This window comes from Scleropages formosus, chromosome 24, assembly GCF_900964775.1.
Source record: "Scleropages formosus chromosome 24, fSclFor1.1, whole genome shotgun sequence".
Classification (NCBI taxonomy): Eukaryota; Metazoa; Chordata; class Actinopteri; order Osteoglossiformes; family Osteoglossidae; genus Scleropages; species Scleropages formosus.
In genome coordinates this window covers 18696521-18717659 of record NC_041829.1, presented here as the reverse complement: position 1 = coordinate 18717659, position 21139 = coordinate 18696521, and the positions used below count along the sequence as shown (strand labels likewise).

The window sequence follows — 21139 nt, the reverse complement described above, 5'->3', positions numbered from 1 at the left end:
CAGTTGCTGTCCAACTTACGTACTCTATTTTATTTGGACCAAATTGGTTCGTAACTCAAAATGATTGTAAGTCGAGTGGAAAGGAGCTCCTCGTTTATTCTGCACTCTTGTAATCGTGTAACGTGTGCCGGAAAACGCAGATATTTGACCGAGTGACCGTACTGTGTGATTTGTCTCTCTGTATCAGTATCTTCCTGTTGGTGAAAAGCACTTAAGCACTTCCGTTTACTCCGTTTACTCCGCTTTGGAGAAAAGTGTCTGCCAAATGAATAAATGCAATGTAAATGTCAGCAACGTGGGCAGCTCTGTAGAGTAGGACACCCCAAGCGCAAACATCTCATTATGAAAGTTGATAATCTGCAAGAAGTTTGAGCAGTTAAGGACAGTGAACCTCCTCAAACTTTGACCTTAGAGACACAAACAGCAACCCGAATGACACCGAACACAAATGTACTCGCACATGACAATTTCTGCTTCATAGATTTATTTACACATTACATTGTTACTAGTGGTCTTGTATCAAGGAGATATTCCATCTATTTACAATTTTTTTTTTTTTTTTTTTAATATACAGTACCTGTACTCAGTATGAAAACTGTACAAGAGCAAGAGTAGAAAAAGAACTGGCTAAATGATTCAACTTACTTTTAAGACACAAAGATGAGTTGTACGGCTAAATATAGTTTTAAAGAGAGAAATCGGCAAATTCAAAATAAAATGTATAGTGGGAAATGCTATAAAATAAACAGATTCATTATACAAATAAACAAAAATGCATGTCTGTAGAAAAGGTCGTCTCTAGAGTATTACGTTGCTCAAACATGAGGCAATCTTTAAAACGTAACTCGCTACTGTTTATAGTTTACCACACACTAAACCGTAAGAACTGAATACATAGTGTTGATGTCAAAAAACGCTTCTTGCACGGTTACCGTTTTCTAAATATTCCAATCCAGCTGTACTGTATGTCACATAGAGTCAAGCATTCACAAACGGTGGCTCCTAAAGTCATGAGAGAACATCACAGACCTGCAAAGAGTTTAAAAATAAAAATAAAAAAAAATAAAATAAAAAAAAAAAAAAAATCACAATATCCCATGTGCCACTGCATTCTCTATTGCACTTCATAAAGGTCCATTTCTGCAGAACAATTCCACAAAAGCAGTTTAAACACGTTAAGGAGACAAAAGGAAAAAAAAAAAAAAAAAAAAACATTCCTAGACTTCGGTATTTTAGTGTTAGCTCAAAACGCATTAGAAACGCGGAGTCGTTATTCCGGTACCTCGGATGGGTCCCTCCAACAAAGCATTTCATCGTTAATCTGCGGCGATTAGCGTTTATTGCTGAGTTGTTACAGCAACTGGTTGCATTGATTTCAAGTGTCAGTAATGTTATTTTTATTTAATGTTATTAAAGCCTTGGCTCATAGAGCACATATGTACTGTTGGTGCCAGTGTACACGGTATATTTGGTGCATTTTAAAGTGGATTTTTACTGATCTGATCGGTTTGGTCCTTGTTAGTGGAATATGACTTGTTACAGCTGACGATACAAAACATGCGAGCAACAAGCGAGCTTTTGGAAGAGTGGAATTGTTCTGACGGACACGTGTGCCACCTCGTCCTTCCCGGCTTCTCCCGTTTCCGAAACCTACGTGTCGAACGTTTGCTATTGCAGAGACCCCCCACGGCACTAATACTGGCTGTGGTGCTGTAGGCTTCTGTCTTCAAGTAGAGCTTCGAGACGGTTTGGGGACTTATTTCAGCGTCCACCACGGCGAGCCGTTGCCTATTTTCCTCGGACAGCCCCTTTCCCAAATAGACAAAATCGTAGTTAACTCTTTAGCGCTGGGCTATTATTCTTCTCCATGTCCCTGTTGTCCTTCATTAAAGCAGAAAACACCTAAGTGGAGAAGAAATACAAAAGTGGGAAATTAAATGATGCTTCTTTAAGATGACTGTACTGATTGCTTGAAGAAAGCACGTCACTCAGCAGAAGGCAGTGTCACTTTAAGCAAATAACAATATACCCAAAACAGTTAATTTATTATTGCTCCTGTAGCCAGTGTCTCTAGTCTCTTATGTCCAACGTCTATTGTATTTATCTTTTTTTTTTTTTTTTTTTTTTAAAATTACGAACTGCCCTGTATGCTCTATGTGGCACAGAATTTCATTCTCCTCTATGCATAACTCACCTGTAGGTGGAAGCTGACTTTCACTTTGACGATATCAGAAACAAATTATGTGTTTTTGTTACATATTTGTTTGGGTGACACCTTTCTCCAAAGCACCCTGCTCAAGGGTACTAGTGTAAGAGCAAGGGTTTCAAACCCAGGTCTGCCGATTCCTGCAGTTCTGAGCACCTCCTACCACCGTCCCCAAGGTACAATAAAAAGAGCGCAACGAGTACAGTAAGTTACCCTGAGCCCCTGTAGATGGCGCTCTTTGACCTACAGTAATACTGTATATTGCTAGCAGACGCTGTACATATTCACACATATCGCGGTGTACTTTACTTACGTAACCATGGAAACTGCCCACACGGTTTGTTGTCGACTGTTGAGTTCAATGTGTTATGGCGCCGGGAAGCGAATTAGTATGTGGATGTGTACAGAGCTGCTCTGCAGTGTGTGTGTGTGTCTGTCTGTCTGTGTGTGTGTGTGTGTGAGAACTGCGTCCCCGCTCTGCCCAGCAACAGATCCTTCCAGACCCTTCAAACTGGGGCACCAGAACCACATGCTCCATGTACTGAGAGATAATTATGTGATCTTTGTGAGGCGTTTTGGGAATGTGACCAAACTGACGCTGTGGACGTTTAAGATAACGCAACTCGTCATTGTAAGATACGGCAGCTTTTCGACATCAAAAAGAAAGGTTCTTAAAGTTAATGTTTCTTTTACCTTTTAAATCCTTCAACATAACTGTGTCTTTTCAATATTCAAATTTTAACCCCATTAAAAAAAAATTCAGCAAACTAATGTGCAGGGGGGCGCGGTGGTGCAGTGGATTGGACCTGGTCCTGCTCTCCGGTGGGTTTGGGATTCAAGTCCCACTTGAGGTGCCTTGTGATGGACTGGCGTCCCGTCCTGGGTGTCCCCCCTCCCCCTCCAGCCTTATGCCCTCAGTTGCCAGGTTAGGCTCCGGCTCCCCGCGACCCCATATGGGACAAGCGGTTCAGACAATGTGTGTGTGTATATATATATACACACTAATGTGCAGTAACAGTACACCCATTCTGTTTTACGTTTATCTGACACTTTTCTCTAAAGCGACTTGCAGCTACAATTATTCATCCATTTATAAAACTAGGTGATTTTACTGGAGCAATTTAGGGTAAGTACTTTGCTCAAGGGTACTAGAGCTGGAGGTGGGCTTTGAACCTGCGACCTTGGTGTGCAAAGGCAGCAACTCTACCACCACACTACCTGCTACCCCTTTAAAAACCAACAGTAAAATCATCTTACTGATAGAATTTTTACCATGTGAAGTGAGCGTCACAAAAACAAAAGCACAGTAAATGTTACAAATAACACTGCTTGGTACTCAGATCATTTCACATCTCATTTTACACTTGTACCACAGTAAATGTACTCCATTCAACTCCATTGCACATAGAAACCCAAAAGGCCCCACGGAGTGAACTCGCGCTCTGCGAACTCACCTGCACCCACTTCTTATTTCCGCTGAGCATCTGCACGGCAGCGATGCAGCCGAACAGCTTCTCGGGGACGATGTCCTCCGGCAGCCGCGTGAGGAACTGCGCGATGTGGATGAAGTCCATCTGCAGCAGCACCTCCTCGTAGAGGCGCAGGATGCCGAGACCTGTGCGGAACAGGTACTCCTCGCCGTCCCGGCAGAAGACGTCCCAGACGCGACAGGCCAGATCCAGGGGGAGCGACTTGCTGTAGAGCGTGAAGATCCTGCGAAAGTGCGTTAAGGAGCAGTGAGTGAACTCTTGGGGTCCAGATGCACGGCACATCTCATCTTCCTGAGAGCTGTCAAATTTTAAATATATAAAGAAAACAAAAAAAAACTGTTGGACATATTTCTTAGAGGTTATGCAGGTCCCTCTCTGGTACTACAGCACGTGCAGTTTGGGAGATACATTTAAAAACATAAAAAAACGTTTTCTCTAGAGTGGAAAAAATTAATACTGTGGTCCTGGGACGTTAAGTACGGTCCATCTGGAGATCCCATCAACGGGTGTCAAGCTACAGTTAAAAAGAACTGGGTGGCTTAGAGCTGCTGCCTTCAGACCCAAGGGTAGTGTGTTCAAATCCCACCTCCGGCTGTAGTACCCTTGAGTAAGGTACTTACCGTAAGTCGCTCTGGTAAAATTACCCAGCTGTATAAATGGGTAAATGATTGTAAGTCGCTTTGGAGAAGTGTCAGACAAAAATAAGCGCTGTGTGACGTGGAGGGAGGAGTACGTCGTGGTTTACACACATGTTGGCAGTCAACGGCACAGCCGCTGGAGGTGCGTCATACACTCACCAGTCGATAAGATAGAGGTCAGGGGTCAGGTTGGAGCTTTTAAAATGACCAAACAGTCGGGGGAGGTTCTCCTCGAAGAACACCTCAAACGCAGCAAAGTACTTGAGCATCTGGCCAAAAGGAAAGAGCGGTCTGGTCAGTCCAGCACCTCTGGTGCCATTAAGGCACACGGCCATACACCGTAGAGCCCCCATGATGGAGGACCTCCGCACCGCACCGCAACCCGTCACCCATTTCTGCACCATTCTAGCCCACAAAGAGATGCAGCTCATCCCGATGGGATGCTTCTCGTGACGCTCTGGCTGCCATTACCAAGTCGTGGTCCACTCGGAAAAAGGCCATCTGGCAGGGCTTGTTGAGCAGGTTGGCGAAGGCGATGAACGCGTCTGCTTCTTCCAGGTTCAGGATGAGGACCGCAGCAATGAACGACATCCCCTGGACCTGGAGCAGGGGCAACACAAGCGCTTACGGCCCACACAGCTACAGCCTCGCAGGGTTCCAGTCAGTCTTCACTGATATTTAAAACCTGCTCTGAGAAAGAGGCAATATGACTCCCAGGCCCCCGACTGGTATCACTGGTTTCAGAAACTGTGGTCCCCAGTTGTGGGTATGGAGTGGCCACATTTGGCACCCTGTTCTTAACTGGCTGCACGCAGCTGAGTAAGAGCTCAAAGAACGCGAAACAAGGACGATGCAGCACTTGCGGGGAGGCGGAGTCTGAGGATGCCGGCACTCCGCCTCTGCCGAAGCCCCGCCTCTTTTGACTCTCCCAAAGCTCCGCTTCCTAATGAGGAGCATGCGGTACTCACGTAGCCAACATCTGGCCTGTAGCAGGTGTAGGCACCCAGCACGCTGTGCAGGAGGTCATGGTACGGTCCTCCCTGCAGGTGGAGGGAGGGGAGGGGGGTATGTGCTGTGAACACACTGTAGCACTGGTCACAGCGACACACTCAGCTGAGACAGCTGCGCAGCACTTACCTTCTGGAATATGAAAAGGGAGGGGAACGTGCGCGAAATATCCAGCTTGATCAAATCCAGGCTGGACTCGCGGTCAGCAAGTGACGCTCCCGAGTCTGAAAACACAAACATACGCACACCGGGGGGGTACTTTTAGAAAGCGAGGATACGGCGGGTCACGGGAAGCCGAGTGGAGCCAAGACCCTTGACACACACAAGGAGGTCGTTATTATTTATGAAGGCACAGACTGGTGGAGCCCCATCGGGGGGCAGTCAGCTGCTCGTCACACACGTCCCCTACGGCGACTCCCCCAGGAGTGTGACGCTGCTCTCATTTCCAGGGTCTGTTGCACAAAAGCTGTTCCCACACTTCATCCTCACTGTTCACATATGGTGCCCGGGGGGAGAGAGGGAGAGAGAGAGCGGGTGCTCCAGGACATTTGTCTACAGTGTTACAAAGATCACAGAGATCTGTGTGCAAACCAGGGTTGGTGTTTTTTTTTTTAAATTTAAAAATAAATAAATGATCTGACTTATTTAAATCAGATTTTTTTTAAAGTAATTTTTAAAAAAATCTTCGTGAAGAAAACTACATTCTCCGTAATTCTTAAATGTTTATAAGTTTTTATTATTGAAAGAAATGCCACTGATGTGGAATCTGTGGCTGCTGTCAACCGGCTTCTTTCTGCCGCTGCATCCTCTGCGGGCGCGGAGTCTTTGAACGAAGAACCGTATCATCATCGTTATCCAAAAATTGTGGTGTAACTGAACATTTGACATTTTTTCATGTGTTATAAGCTGTTTAAACCTGACTTGTGTATTAAACACTGCGGTTTAATTATCCTCGAGTCTTTATTATTTAATTCACTCATTTTATTAATTTCTGTACTTTGTACAGACAGTGTCCTATTATTTAAGACTGTTTTCAAGTGCTTCCAGATATGTTACCAGATAAACTTATGATTTGATGAAAAATATATATTGGAAAAAAATCAGGAGACTTGATTAAATGTTTCAAAAAATCTGATTCAAATCATGATTTAAATAATTTAAATTACGCTGATCTAAACAGACAATTTAAATCATGATTTAAATAAAGTTTGTAGATTTTTTTCAATAGATTTATTTTCAGCTGATTATTATATTATCATCAGCATGGCTAAAACCGGCCAACCCTGGCGCAAAATCAGTCTACCCCAGCGAAGGGAAACCCCCCCCAGAGCACCGCAATATGTTCAAGCCTTAAAACAATAAATCTGTTTCGTTCATTATCAACATGACCCGCATTCGGGGCATTCGCTGGCAGCCCAACACCGAAGCAGCGTTTGCAACGTCTACACGATGCCTCGTAAAAGCATCTCTCTCGTTTCTCTGGGCTTTTAATTGGCAAAAGCAGCGCGTCCCAGATTAGCTGCAGATGTTAAAGGAAAGAATGAGTAATTACGGCACACGGAAAAGCCACATTTATTTTCACAAAGGGGGACGTTCTAAAGCGATGCGTGAAACAGGCCCTTCTCACCGGAGCGGGGAGTAAAGAGACAGAGCGCTGCTAAGAAGATTGCAGCAAACTGTAATAGGATCAGCCGTGCTGAGGAAGAGAAAAAACAGAAACAGGTTTCTGCGCTGCTGGCGAGGAACGCTACGGAGCGCTCAGGAAATAGCTGCTCTCTGGTCCAGGAAGCGAAGAAATAAACGAGACCGGCGGGGAACAGTTGTAGTGTGGCGCCCAGGAGCGACTCCGAGCGCCGCGATCGGAGAGGCCCACCTTCGGCGTCGTTCTCCGACCCCGTCTCGCTGAGGCTCCTCCACCGCTCCTTGGCCCGGGAGAGGAAGATCTCGTACAGCTCTGTGGAGAGGTGGAGGGGGCATTAGCAGATGCCTCGTGCCAGAAGATAATCCCACCGGCGCGAGTGACTCCCCACAGGAGGTTCAACTACATCACAGATGCCCGGCAGGGAAGGCCCAGGAGTTCCTCCTAGGGCGCATGAACAATGAAGCAAGCTCCGTTTCAAACTTCACCGTTCACCCCCAACCCTCCACCCCCCATTAGGGCCACTGAAAACCATTCTGACAAAACCCGTTAAAAAACCGCAGCTTCTACTGGCACCCGACTCATCTCCCCTTAATGCGTTTGCGCAGTTTGGCTCTTTTTTCCCCAACTGTGTTCTTGAGCTCTCCTCTCGGCTCAGCCAGTAGCGTAGTGGTTAGAACTACTCCCTTTGGGTCGAAAGGTTGCAGGTTCGATCCCCAGCTCTGGCTGTGGTACTCGTGAGCAAGGTAATTACCCTAAATTCCTCCAGTAAAATTGCCCAGCTGTATAAACGGGTAAATAATTGTAACCTTAACATTTTAAGTCGCTTTGGAGAAAAGTGTCAGCTAAATGAATGTAAATGTGTCGTCTTCTAACTGGCGCTCGCTCCGGGGGGGGGGGAGATGGACAAGCCGATGCTCTGGGGTTCTGGCCAAATGCGGCAGTGCACCCGTACCATGTGTGATGTTCAGCTCGTTTCCAATGGCCAGGCTCCACACTTTGCCCCGCACGCTGGGAGGCAGGCCCTGCCACCACAGCTCTCGAACCCTGCGCGTGTGCCGCCTGCCGGGAAACACAAAGGTCGCGTGTTTCAAGCCCAGGAAGTCAGAGCAACAGCTGAGTGCCCACACACCTGTAGGCAGTGGGTTCTGCTTCAAAGAGTGCGGTGTTCTGTAGCCTTGGGAGGGATGTTTACCCTGAACAACTCCAGTAAGAAACCGTGCTGCACAAAGAGGCCAACAGCCCCAGGTCACAGTGTTCACCACGGTTTCCTGTCCGCCAGCATCTTACGTGTGCAGAGGGGACTCACATGTTCTCCCAGTTGGGCAGAATCTCAGTATTCCAGATGACCATGGCGTTCGCAATGCTCTCCTCCTGCTTGAACCTCTCCTTCATCAGCTTCTTCTTCCTCTGGGCCTCCTTCAGCTCTGTGGGGGAGAGCGACCGTTTCACACACTCACACACATCTACAGATGATCACTGGGCACACGGGTCAACCAGCTCTTGGGGCACCCTGGATGCGCTCCATTTCTCACCATCCCAGTACAGCGGCTGAAGGGCTCAAATGACTACTCAACCACCTACGTCTAGATCACTTCCTCAACGCAACGCAACCCGTAACCGGTGCCAGACAACCTGGTATCAGTCTGCGTGCCCCACTGAACCCGGGCAAGGCTGCACGCACCTCTCTTCTTGGCCTCCGCTACCATCTCATCGTACTCCTGCCGGTGGCGCTGCGCCTCCTCCGCCGATTTGGCTGGGAGGTTCCTGCGGAGGAAACGTTTTCGGCCATAAATGGGTCGCCACGGCAACATGTAGGCACACACATGCAATCTGGCACGTCTAAAAATGAGACGCTGGACAGAAGGCCACCGGAGACTCTCATTGATGCGGGAGGTTTCTTTTTACGCCCACTGGGGTGCAGACCCCGTGCCTCCAGTTACCGAGGTTAATTTTTAATGGACATTTCTAATGAGCTCTGGGGGACAAAGGCCATATGGTTGCAGTCACGGAGTCGACAGGTGCAACACGACACCGCTGCAGCCTGCGGGGCTTCGTCTTGTCGGCCCTGCTCCGAAACGAAACACTTGGACTGCAACGGCGCAGAGACGCAATTCGGTTGTTGGCGGCAACCCCAGCCAGGCTGCACCGCCACCCTAACCTGGTCTTTTCAGACGGGATCCCCAGCTCCGCTCGGCCCCATCGGGATACTCACGCCGGCCGGTCCTCCAGGATGAGCGCTGTGGTTGACAGCGGTTCAAACTCCAGGTTCTTGCGTCTCCCGTGCTGAGACTGAGAGGGGGGGTTGGCCGCTTTCCCCATCCGTGCCTCGTACTCCTGAACAAATGTTTTACAAAAAACAGGGTAATTTGGTTGGGCATTGAAAGGACTCTACAACGTCCACCAAGAACATCGAGAGGTCTGTTCCCAGAAAACAAGCGCTCAGAAAGCATATGCTACACGTCTTGGGGAGGTGGGGGGGGGGGGGGGGGGAGGGTGTTCATGGTGTGGTTTAAGTCCCGTGTTTTGTGCTTTCGTGGGTGTGTGTTCTTTTCCCCTCCCTGGATGTGAGCAACCGCATGTGGGGAAAAGAAACGCTGAACCAAGCAAGTCGCAAAACTCAAGGTTCGAGTCTCCAAAACGACTCACCTGCAAGAACGCAGCTTTCTGGAAAATTGTGTTTTGTACATTAGGAGACTTACTACACCCACACCCAGAGCACATTCTCTTACGACAAGGGCTCTGGCTTCGCTGAACCAGCTGCGACAGGAGGATTTAAATCCAGATCCACAGGAGAATCTCACATTTCCTGCACTCATCGGCACAAAGCTCTCCCAAAACACACTTTGTCTGGGCACTTCAACTCGAAAGCTACTTCGTCACCCCCTCCCCACCAAAAAAAAAAAAAAAAGCCACTCTGCAGCTCATTTCTTTTCCAGAGCTGCTGCTTCTCACTTATCCACCCCACTGGCTTCCCATGTACCAGAGTAAAGTCCAGGAGCTGGAGCATTTTCCCAACATGTCAATTTCCTGTCATCGCAGCAGAAACTATACATTTCTTGAGAGAAAGTGTGAAATTACGCTTGCAGTCCGCTTGGCACGCTACCAAATGACTGCTGTGCCATTTACCCCTCTGGTACCGTATTTGAAGCTGCTCAGCCTTGTGCCAGTCAGTGCTGTGGACCTGCAAACACCCGCCTGTCGCTCGGACGTCTGCAGACGGACACAACGCTCACACTGTACATGCCACAGCGGTCAATGGGCGCGTTATGTCAATGGATGATGATGTGGTGAGACACTCATGAGGGTGGAAATGTAGATTTACAGCAAGGTGGTGGTGGAGGGTGGTTCGAGGATGCGATGCGCAACGGATACCCGACTAGTTACCCCCTCAGAGCAAAAGAAGAGGTCTGACCACTGACAGAGGCGTGAAGGCGGGGGGAGGGGGGCTTGTGCCAGCAGGCTCTTTATGAGATTACATCATCATCTGGTTCATAAGTGTTTACGTAGTGTCCACGTAGTGTCCCCCCCCGTCTGGATGTGGGAGACTGGTGCCAGCGTCACCACGGAAACAACACGCAACAATACCTCTTTAACGTTACTGGAGAGCTGCAAAAAAAAAACACTGCAAACAATTCCAAATGTGTTTTTACCACAAATCACCAGAGAACGAGGTACAGAGCAAAAGGTCTCAAGGGATCTTTGAGGGTAAAACGCTGGTCTCATTTAAGGGCAAGAGCAAAGTTATTAATGCGGCAAAGGCAGCTCAAGGACCCAAACCCTAACGTCCAGCTTGAGAAGAATCAACGCTACAATTCAAACACACACAAGGGTACTACCGCGGTATTTACAGCCATGGCATGGTCCCGATTGGCACACCACCGCTGAGAGTGTGAGAGCGGAGCTCCGATTTAGTAACGTCTCCTAGAACAAAGCCAATTTGTACAAGTGCTCTGCGAACAGAGAGGACGGCCCACGCTCGCGTACACACACACACACACACACACACACACACACACACACACGATTATCGCTATTATACAGAATGGTTTCTGTGTTGGCAGAATTCCAAAGATCCAGTCAATGTGTTTATTACAGCGGTTTTCATTCTGTTTTCTGCACATTTTCCACTTTACCATGTATTTACCGCATCTATCTGCATCACAGTGCACGGCATTACACTCTGCATTCGCTTCACTTACACAGCACGTGGAATGCTTCACGGTAATAAATCAGTCAACGTTTGGCACCCCACAGAAGCTCGGAGGTTATTTTCATTAATTTTAATTTATTATTTCCACTGACACATAGCTAAAATTTAAAGTCATACCATTTTTTACTTAATAAAACTTGACCAATTTTGTGAATATAACATAACCCATAAATAAATCAAGATATGCCTGTAATCATTAATTCCTTATTGATCGTGACATGGTGGTAAAAGACTTTTTTGTTATGAATAAAACAAACAGATTTCGCTGAAAGATTCTTTAAATAAATGATAAGATATGAATAAAACGAATTAATGAGATTTCACTATGAGATTCTTTGAATAAAACAAATGATAAGCTATGAATAAACAATTAGACAGACTTCACTGGAACATTCTTTGAATAAAACAAATAAGATATGAAGAAAACAAATTAAACAGATTTCACCATGAGATTCAAAGAGTTCATTTTATTCATAACTACAAAGTCCCACTTACCGCCAAGTCAGTAACTTCGCTTAAACGGGTTCAGACTTTGCTTATCGAGAGCACAAACGCTGCATGAAGAGGGTTTCAGCCTTTCGGACCCTGCTGTTGTACCCTGGAGGCGGTACTTAGCCAAAATTCCTCCAGTAAAACATCTTGCTATCAGTAATGCACATAAACTGTAACCACTTCTGCATAAAAGCAACAGTTAAGCAATAAACTGATTATTAGTTATTGTTACTAAGTTATTGAGCCAACTGACACCGTGGAGCACATTGGGGGGGGGGGGGGGGGGCAACATGCATAAATACGCTCATCCGGGCACTTTTTTCTGGATCCCCTTTGCGACTGCAGGAGCTGTGCCTCTAAGCGTGTGTTAGCGTGATGGCGTTTCCCAAGCTGATGCGAGGATGCAACACACACACACACACACTCTCACTCACTCACTCACTCTCACACACACACACACACACACACACGCGTGAGCTGTGCGGTCTATGGCGATGAGGATTTAGCAGTCCCATGCATAGAGGAAGCTGAAAAATGACAGTAAGAGAGAATATTCAAAATTTCATACCCCTGTGCTTAAGAGATTGGGTGTAGATACAGAGGTGAGATTGGCGCAGTTACCCTCCTGACGGAAGAAGACACAATGCACACTTAGTCAGTGGGACAGTCCGCTAGCCGCTGAAGCGCGTGGTGCACTTGAGCTGCAAGAAAATTCAGTCCAGCATGGTAATTATGATGGGTTTTGAACTGGAACCCTGGCGCTGCCCTCAGGTCTTTTGTTTTTGGCTGCTGGAAGTGACAGACGGCTCGTCTCCGTGGTATGGGCTTCGGTGCCTTCGCAAACCGTACCGTGTCGCTTCTGAAAGTTCGCCCGGACGCTGCTCAGGAGGGGAATGTGAGGGAACACGAGCGCCCCGCTCGTGCGGTAAACGTGGGGTAAGAGCGTTTTTCGGACGAGAGACGAGCGTTTAGCGTTCAGCTCCTATCGTCAGGGTGCCGCGGCGCTACAGGGAAACACGGCGGCCTCGGTGTGTGTCTGGCTGCTCTTGGCGGGACACGCACGCCGCGGTTAGCGGCTCGCGTCTGCGGAAGGTGTGAGCTCAGGGAGGCGGTCTGGCAGGCGATCGCGGGCCAGGAGGGTGGGGGAGGGGGTTCGCCTGGCCAGCTGGAGTATCGTTGGCCCACAGCTGTGCCGAGCAACAGGGTCTGCCAGCTGTCAGCTGTCTCCACCCCCAGCCTCCCCACCCCCATCAGCTGCGGGCTTCACAGCACCAGCAAACACAGAGAAACCCACAAGTGGCCAGCAGGTGGTAGAGTGGTTAAAAAACCAGGCCTGCGAAAGCGTGGTTCACATCTAAATCCCAGGGTGCTGCTGCGCCGCCCACCAAAACACTAAACAAATGAGGAGTGGAGTACAAGTAGGTCAAACTGGGTCACGCAGGCCACTTTGGACAAGTGCTTTACTGCGTAGGGAACACACTTGTTCCCAAAAAAAACATACAGTGGAGGGACAAAACAGGAGGTAAACACGACTTTGCGGCAGCTGAAATGACCGAGAGCTCTGGCACAAAGTAAACGCGAGCAAAACAAAGTGACCGCGTGTCTATCAGGCGGTTCGGAAATCTTCGCACTCGGACCCTCGGCGCTTTAACGTCGGTGAGGGTCACCGGCAGGAAGTCGCCTGGAGTTACGATGAAAGCAAATGCAAAATATGTTCAACAGCCGTATGAAAACGCAAGGCCAGTTCGGGGCAAGGAACTAAACACGTGTCTCGCGGATTTTAAACTCTCAGCCGCAGGTGGCGTATCGGGGGGAGTTGATATTATTACGAGAACATTCAGCGCCGGTTACGTTCGCTTCCCATCACCGAGCCACGTACCACCTGAGACAGCGCTGTCTGACTCACTTCCACCGGCCCCATTCCTGGGCGACAACATCGCCGTCACGCCGTTTTGACGACGTTCAACGGAAGCGCGCAGAGAAACTCGGCACCTGAGACCTCTTAAAACTAGAAGGGCGGCGCAAACGGGCGCTGCGGCAGAAACGCGGAGCAAATGCCGAGGACGCCGTCCCTTCCTGCGTTCAAAGTACCTGCTGGATGGTTTTGGAGTCTTTCTGGGCGTTCTCCCGGAGAGGGACCTTCCCAAAGAGCTTCCATCCGGGGGCGCTCTGCACCATGGGCCTCGGGTCCTTCTGCTTCCTGGAAAACAAGCTCCTGGTGAGAGAAGAAAAAGGATCCGGGGGTGGGGGGGAGGGCAGAAGGCCTGTTGTGAGTAGAGCGCGGGAGACGACACACGGGCGAACTGCTCAATGTGTTGTGGCAGCCTGCTGTACCTATAACATTTACTTCCTGTCTGCTGGAGCCCCGTGTTGTTACGGCCCAAAGGAAGGGGAACACACACACACACACACACACACACACACACACACACACACACACACACACACACACAGAGACAAACCAACATTCGCAGATCCCACTCCCTGACCACCACCTTCGTCACTCTCCTCCCTCTTCCGCGACACAGCAGGTGGGGAGCAGTGCATTGTGGGATACGGCGGCGCCGACAGTCCCAATAAGCACCAGCGACAGATGTCGCTTCCCCAGCTGCCCGCACATCACTGCGTCTTCTCATTAAAACGAGGAGGGCGAGGAAGGACGCAGAACCTTCCGGCAATTTTTGCACAAGGCATCTTTTCGAAGGCGTACCTTTAACGTAAGGCAGGTTCGTTCGTCAAAGTTATCAAAGCGGTCAATTAATAACTAATCCACTTGACCTCGTGGGGAAAGACACTCAAACAACAAAGAACGAGCAGCGAGTCACAGGGACCATAAAAATGAAGGAATGTTCGGCACGCCGACGGCAGGAGATAAGCTCCGGCCCGCACAATGGCACTACGTGAAGACCGCCTCCCGGACACGCTCGGCCGGGCGTTTGCCGCGCCCCGAACCCGAGTCACGGCGGCGAACGCCGGTCCTCGTGACACGGTCACGGGACCGCAGGCCTGCCCGTTGACGCGACAGAAGTTGAGGCCGAACGCCGTCCACGTCAAGGGAAACACGCTGGCGTTCCCAACGAGGGAACAGGGTCAGCGAGGGGGCAGGAGGCCGAGTCGCGATGAATGAGACGAGCACTCCGACGTCGGGAGAAAGAGCGGAGCAGTCGTTATGAGTTCACGGTCGCCGTGCGACACACGGGACGCGAAGGAGAACCTCGACACGGCGACGTTCACACGAGAACCGCTTCTTAGAAATACACACAGTCGGCCTGAAAACGTCCACCAGCGTCCTATTACAAGGCGTTAATAATTGAGGCCGCTTCCTGTTGGTTCGCTCACACTTTCCACCGGGAACTTTTACACCAGTTAACTGGGCGACAAAGCAAGTTTCACGAGGGAAGTGAAACCACACAGAGCGGAACACCCAGAAGAGTCAGCAAATGTCAAATAGCACTTTTGATGTGAAGCAACTTGAGGCGAAGCCATGACAGTAACGCTTCTGCCCAAATAAATAAATTAATAATTAAAATAAATAATAAACAAATTAACGAAAAAGAATTAATTAAAAAAATGAATAAATCAAGTAATTGGTTAAAAATAAAACTAAAATATATTAATTAAAAAATTAAGGATACATGAATGAATTACAAGAATTTAATTAAGATCATTTAAAATAAAGAAATGGATAACTTAACCAAAATAAAACAAGAGCTGTCTACTTTTCCAACGTTCAGCCAAAAAGGGGTCTAGGACAGCGTACTGAAATTCGCAGACATCCGCAAAATGGTCTCTCTACAACTCGACGATGTCGACGCCGAAGTTTTGCATGCAGATTCGGGAGGCGGATACCGGCTCAGCCCGGCGGCACGTGATCGAGCGCGTGAAACATGTCAGCGGGGCGTGTTGCTATTGAAAAACACAGGGCAAAAGACAAACAATGTCCTTTCAGAGGGGCCCCAAGGACAGTTACAGCAAAAAAACATAACAAAAAAAAGAGCGCTGCTGCTTTGCCAGGGCCTTTCCACTCCTGACACATGTGGCCTGGAGCAGCTGCCAGGCTGCAAACCTCTCCGGTACAAACACTGCATTCCTACATGACTTCCAGCAGGAACCATTCAGAAATTACTCAGGGAAACAAGAGACGATTTTTAAGGGGAAAAAAATCAGCAATGTCACTTTGGCCGCACACTCTAAATACCGAAAGAGCAAGTAAATTGGCCAGATGCACAGGTTTACCAAGCAGTTCGCATGGGGGGGTCACACACACACCCGGGTGTGTCAGCTGCGCGCAACTGGAGCGGTCCTGGCGGGCGCCATCCACACGACCCGTCTGTCTCGAGCTATTTTCCCATCTGGCCGCAGGAGGCGGGACCGAGGATCCAGGGGGAGGAGCCTGCTGTCCCTCGTTGGAAAACAGAGGTCTGGGGAGGCTGGGAAGCCTGGACCTGAACCCCACTGTGTTTCCCTGTGTTTATCCACCAGTTACCAACAGCCACTAGGGCGATGCAGGGTTGTGGTGGTCCGGAGCCTATTCCGGAAGTACACGGTTCGAGGCCGGGTACATCGCGGACATTAGTCCAGCCCTACCCAGGACAATCACGCTCTCTCATTCACTCGATTTGGGCCTCTGGTTCTCCTGAAACGTGCGTGCGGGAGGAAACCCACGTAAAAACAGGGAGAAAAGGCAACTCGGCGCAGAATGAGCCGGAATCGAACCCACGTTCGAACAAAGAGCCCAGGAACGCGCTGCGTGCCGTGCTTCCCTCCAGCATTGGTAGAGCTGGAAATCCCAACGTTGACTTTCTTACTTTCGACTGAAGCAAACTGCTAAGCGCCGACAGCATCGTTCAGAGCTCCTGTCTCCATTAACGCGTCAACGGGATCAAAGGAAGCGCGAAGAAAGCATCCGCTGCCGTCACGGGTTCAACTCGAAATGGCTCAGATGAAACTTTCCGCGGAGATCGGCGCCTCTGCAGACCGAAATTCCCATCAAGCGGGGCTTCCCTGAGCCGCGTCGCCCTCCGATTTGCGGGATGCTGAGCCCACACAGCGGAATTCCTGTATTGTAAGGACCGCATCCTCCACTCATCCTTCGGCACCCGACACGTCACGGATTAACTTCACTCCGGACATCAGGGAAGGGAATTAAAGAGCAGCACGAGAAGATGAGTGATGTCTCAAACTGTACGCCACCCGAAAGAGGTTGTCTGCACGCTCCTAATAAGGCACTAAACTGCGCTTCCTGGTCTTGGTGGCACCGAAGGACGTCACGTGACCAGCACGACGTTCCACCTCACAACGGGCCCACCTGGACCCGGCAATCCGGGTTCCGCACCGGACAGACACTACAATATCATCATCTACCTTTATTCACCAGACACCTTCGTCCAAGGGCACTTGCAGCATTAGACAAGCAACTCCGCAGGAATTTGCCCAGTTATACAGCAGGGTACTCTCACCACAGTAATCCAGGGTAAGCACACTGTTTGATGGTACTTTGGCAGGAGTGGGATTCAACCCAACATCCATTAGACCCTGATAAAGAGACTTCCTGCTGCCCCTTATTTAGTTGGTATTAAATCAGCACAAATGCTGACCTCTCACACCAAAAGTCACCTTCTGACCCCTTAAACACTGCGCCACCTGCTGGTCACACTTTGACGAGGCACTTCAGAGCTCCACCGAAGCGAATGAGCCTCCGTCAGTTACTGCTTCAATAGTGTAAAAAGCAAGTACAAACAGTAAAGGCAACAGCACTAGACATGGTAACACACAGACAGTGTGAACTTACAGCAATTCATAGATTATGAGCATGGTAAACACAGCAAGGTGTGATGGACAACTCATTTATTCATTCAGCTGACGCTTTTCTCCAAAGCGACAACTATTTACCCATCTATGCAACTGGGTAATTTTTACTGGAGCAAATTGGAGTAAGTACCTTGCTCAAGGGTACCAGAGCGGGAGGTGCGATTCGAACCTACGACCTTCGAATCCAAAGGCAGCGGTTCTAACGACTACGCTGCCAGCCGTCCCTCGACTCTTTGCAGCTCGAGTCTGCGGAGCACAAAGCCTCTTCTGAGAGCTCAGTGCCGCCCGAGAGCCCGACTGTACTAGTGGCCCGCTGACTAGTTGACCATTTTTCATTCTTTTCTTGTACCTGCCAAAAAAATCTGAAATTCCGTGCTTTTTTTGTTTCGACGCCTGGTCCGAGGAGGGGTCCGAGGCGACGCTCAGCCCGTCGGGGAGGTGCTCCGGGGCGCTTTGCCTGCGGCTCGACTCAAACGTGTTCCGGGAGCCGAGCGGCGACTCGCCGAAGGCCGGACCGGGAGGCTCGTCGCCGGGGCTCAGGGGGGTGGCGTCGCAGCTCAGGGACACGGCGCCCATCGGGCGGCTCCTGAGGGCCAGGCGCCTCGGGGGGGCGCTCCTGCCGGGCGGGGGATCGCCCTCGGAGCCCGGGGGCCACGGAGAGCGGTCGGCGCCGGCTTCGAAAGCGACGCGGCCCCATTCGAGGGCTTGCTGCGGCTCCTCGACCCCGGGTGACCCCCGGGTGCCGCCGCCGCAGGACGACGCCGGAGAGAGGGGGGCGCTCTCGGGTCCTTCGCACGGATCCGGGTCCGCGGCCCCCATCAGCACCCCGCCGTTGGCCACGCGGGTCTCCTCGCTGCGGGGCCTCTCACCGCACGGCCCCGCGGGGGTAGGGGGGCTCTCTCCGCCGTCCTCGTCTCCGTCCCCGTCCCCAGCCACCCGCGACACCCCCTCCAGCAGCAGCATCCTCCTGCCCGCGCCCGCCCCCGCCCCTTCCGCGAGCCCCTGCCGCTGCCCCTCCAGCGCCTCGGCGGCGAACCCGTTCAGCAGCAGCAGCAGCTCCCGGGCCCCGGTCCCTCCGCCCTCCTCGTCCCGGAGCCCCGGAAGACCCTCCGCCACGAAATCCGGCGCGCCTCCTCCATTGCGCGGCTGCGCGCGCCAATCTGAGTCTCCGCTGGAGCTCGTGCTCCGCGAACGCGCCCGACTTCCCGCTTCTTCTGGCGCTGGTGGGCGCGCGCCGTGTCTCTCCGTCTCCTCCTCCTCCTCTTCGTCGTCGTCGTTGCCGTCGTTCGCGTCCACAGAAGAAGCCAGGCGGTGCGCGGCCCCGTTTTCCGCCTTTTCCATCTCATTCACGGCACCCCCACCTACCCTCACCTACCCTACCCTCCTCTCCTGTCCTCTGTCTCCCCCCGCCGCGCGGAGCTCCGCGGACGGACGGGCGCGCGGCGGCTGCAGCTGCACGGAGCGCGACTGCGAACGAACGGCGCGGCTCGGCTCCCTCGGCGCATCGTACAGCGCCCCCTCACGCGGTGTGGGACGCGCCCGCGGGGCCAGCGCGCAGCTCCGAGCGGAACATGGGCCGGACGCGCGTCCTGCGGCGGTTACTGGCGGTTACTGTGCGTCAAGCGACCGGCGAGCAGCCCAGCTAGTCTCGGCGACGGCGGCCATTTTGGAGGCCGGTGACGTACAGCGCCGCGTAAGTTTCAGTCCGAATCCGCGCGGCAGCGCGCAACGCACGTACTCGACCGCCATCTGCTGGCCAAGCCGAGCCACGGCGCACCTGCCAATTGGCCTTGGACTCCAACTTGGAGGCAACAAAGCCAAAATCGCTCTGACCGGCTCGTTCCGCTCGGTCACTTCCGCTGCTCGCGGTCGCCGGCGGAAATGCGGAGCGACCTCGCAGCCCAGCGGCTCGCGCTGCCCGCGTGCGATGCCGTCACTCGGTCCGAGGCCGCGTGCAGCGCTAATTAAGGGTTAGCGCGTCGATGGAGGCCGCTGCAGCACGAGATGAGTCAGTGGGATTCGACCCAAGGACCTTGAGACTGCAACCTGACACTCCTGATCGCTAAATGTTCGCAGATCCCCAGCCAGACGACTGGCTCTCTCACTAGTAACAACTTGCTTGCGCTTTATTTCGTCAAAAGCTGTCATTCACAGATGTGTCAACTTAATGGCTTCACTCGCAGGAGTGGTGTGTCCACTCAAGCGGGTCTCGAACCCACAACCTTCCGGTTACGAGCCCTTGTCCTTTTTAGACCCGTGAGTGGCACTGCCACGTCGGTCTTCGAAAGTCAGATACGATCCAGCTTCTCCTCCAGCACCCTGCCCTGAGCCTAGAGGTCATTGTTACTTTCAGACGGTCACGAGTATGACGGTCCGACGTCCGGCGGTTCAGTTCAGTCCTGTCCAATCCAGTCCGGTCCAATCCATTTTTAGAGAACTCTTCTCACGCAGTGACACCGAGCACCGAATAAAATATCAGAGGCATCATACATAGACAAAAAGGCCGGCTATATGTTAAATTACTACGATAACTATGCAGTTATTAAAGCTGTAATTAACGCAACTGGCCATGGAGGAAATGAACAAAAAAAAAAAAAAAATCCCAGTTGCAAGGCAATAAAACCTCTGGGGGTCCAAGTGCCAGCGGCTGCCTATCCCTGCTGGGTATTGTAGAATTTTTTTTAAATATTGACTTTTAAGACAATTTACAGGTAATAACTCCCTGGTGGAGCACTTTCTCCCTCCTGTTATTTTGCAGCAGGTGTTGTTCTCTTATGGGAATTAATGTTTGCTCAAAATAAACAGCTGAGCCGAATTGTGTTTAAAAGTCAACCAGGTCACCCCCCCCAAGTCGAAACTGGATGCCCGACCGGTTTCAACGCAGTGTTACTGTTGTTTGTTCATCTCCAGTGACTTGATTTTTGTAATTGTTTGCTTTAGGAGGGAGCAGCGGATAGTTGATGTTTTCTCACTGCTGTCGTCGTAGGGACTCATGGGTAATCACACCCATTACCAGCAGCCATACCCAGGGCCTGCCTAAAGACAGCTACTGTAGTTTCCATGGAAACAATTAACTAGCTAAAGATTAGAATTATTCAAGTTCATCTGACAACTTATATAAAGTGACTAATGGTGTTAGATAACCAGCTTTTACAGTGATTTACATTTATTTATTTAGAAAGACACTTTCCTCCAAAGTAGCTTCCAATGAACTCTATGTAGTGTTACCAGCCCATACACCTTATTCACCGTGGTGACTTACACTGCTAGATACACTACTTACACTGGGTCACTCATCCACACATCAGTGGAACACACACACTCTCACTCTCTGTCACTCATACACTATCGGTGAACCTGAACAGCATGTCTTTGGACTCTGGGAGGAAACCAGAGCACCCAGAAAGAACATGCAAACTCCACACAATGCACTGTGTGTGTATATATGCACATATGCGTATATATAAATAAACAGGTATTCTTTACCAATTGAATCTCCTGTTATACACTAGTAAAATAATCATATTTTGATGACTCTGAATTGTCCAGTGTGTGTGTGTGTGTCTACCCTGCTTTACACCCTGGGCTTCTAGGATGGGCTCCAGACCACAATGACCCTGCATGTGAGAAGCAGTTACTGAA

At 50.4% G+C, this 21139-nt stretch overlaps 1 protein-coding gene across 3 annotated transcripts; it reads right to left on the bottom strand.

Moving 5' to 3' along the window:
- Positions 1-629: 629 nt before the first annotated feature.
- On the bottom strand, positions 630-19287 carry tbc1d12b (TBC1 domain family, member 12b). Of its 3 annotated transcripts, none has more exons than XM_029248857.1 (14): positions 17847-19287; positions 13778-13901; positions 12255-12311; positions 9197-9318; positions 8666-8748; positions 8291-8408; positions 7937-8043; positions 7216-7296; positions 5472-5566; positions 5303-5374; positions 4806-4934; positions 4494-4603; positions 3661-3919; positions 630-1902 (listed from the first exon to the last, which is right to left on the bottom strand). In XM_029248857.1, the coding sequence occupies exons 1-14, from the start codon at positions 18836-18838 to the stop codon at positions 1834-1836; spliced, it is 2418 nt and encodes an 805-aa protein (XP_029104690.1). In that variant the 5' UTR covers positions 18839-19287; the 3' UTR covers positions 630-1833. The 3 variants fall into 3 exon arrangements, with proteins under 3 accessions (XP_029104690.1, XP_018616605.2, XP_029104691.1); XM_018761089.2 differs by having other exon boundaries at positions 13778-13886; XM_029248858.1 differs by lacking the exon at positions 12255-12311.
- Between the last annotated feature and the right edge of the window lie 1852 nt (positions 19288-21139).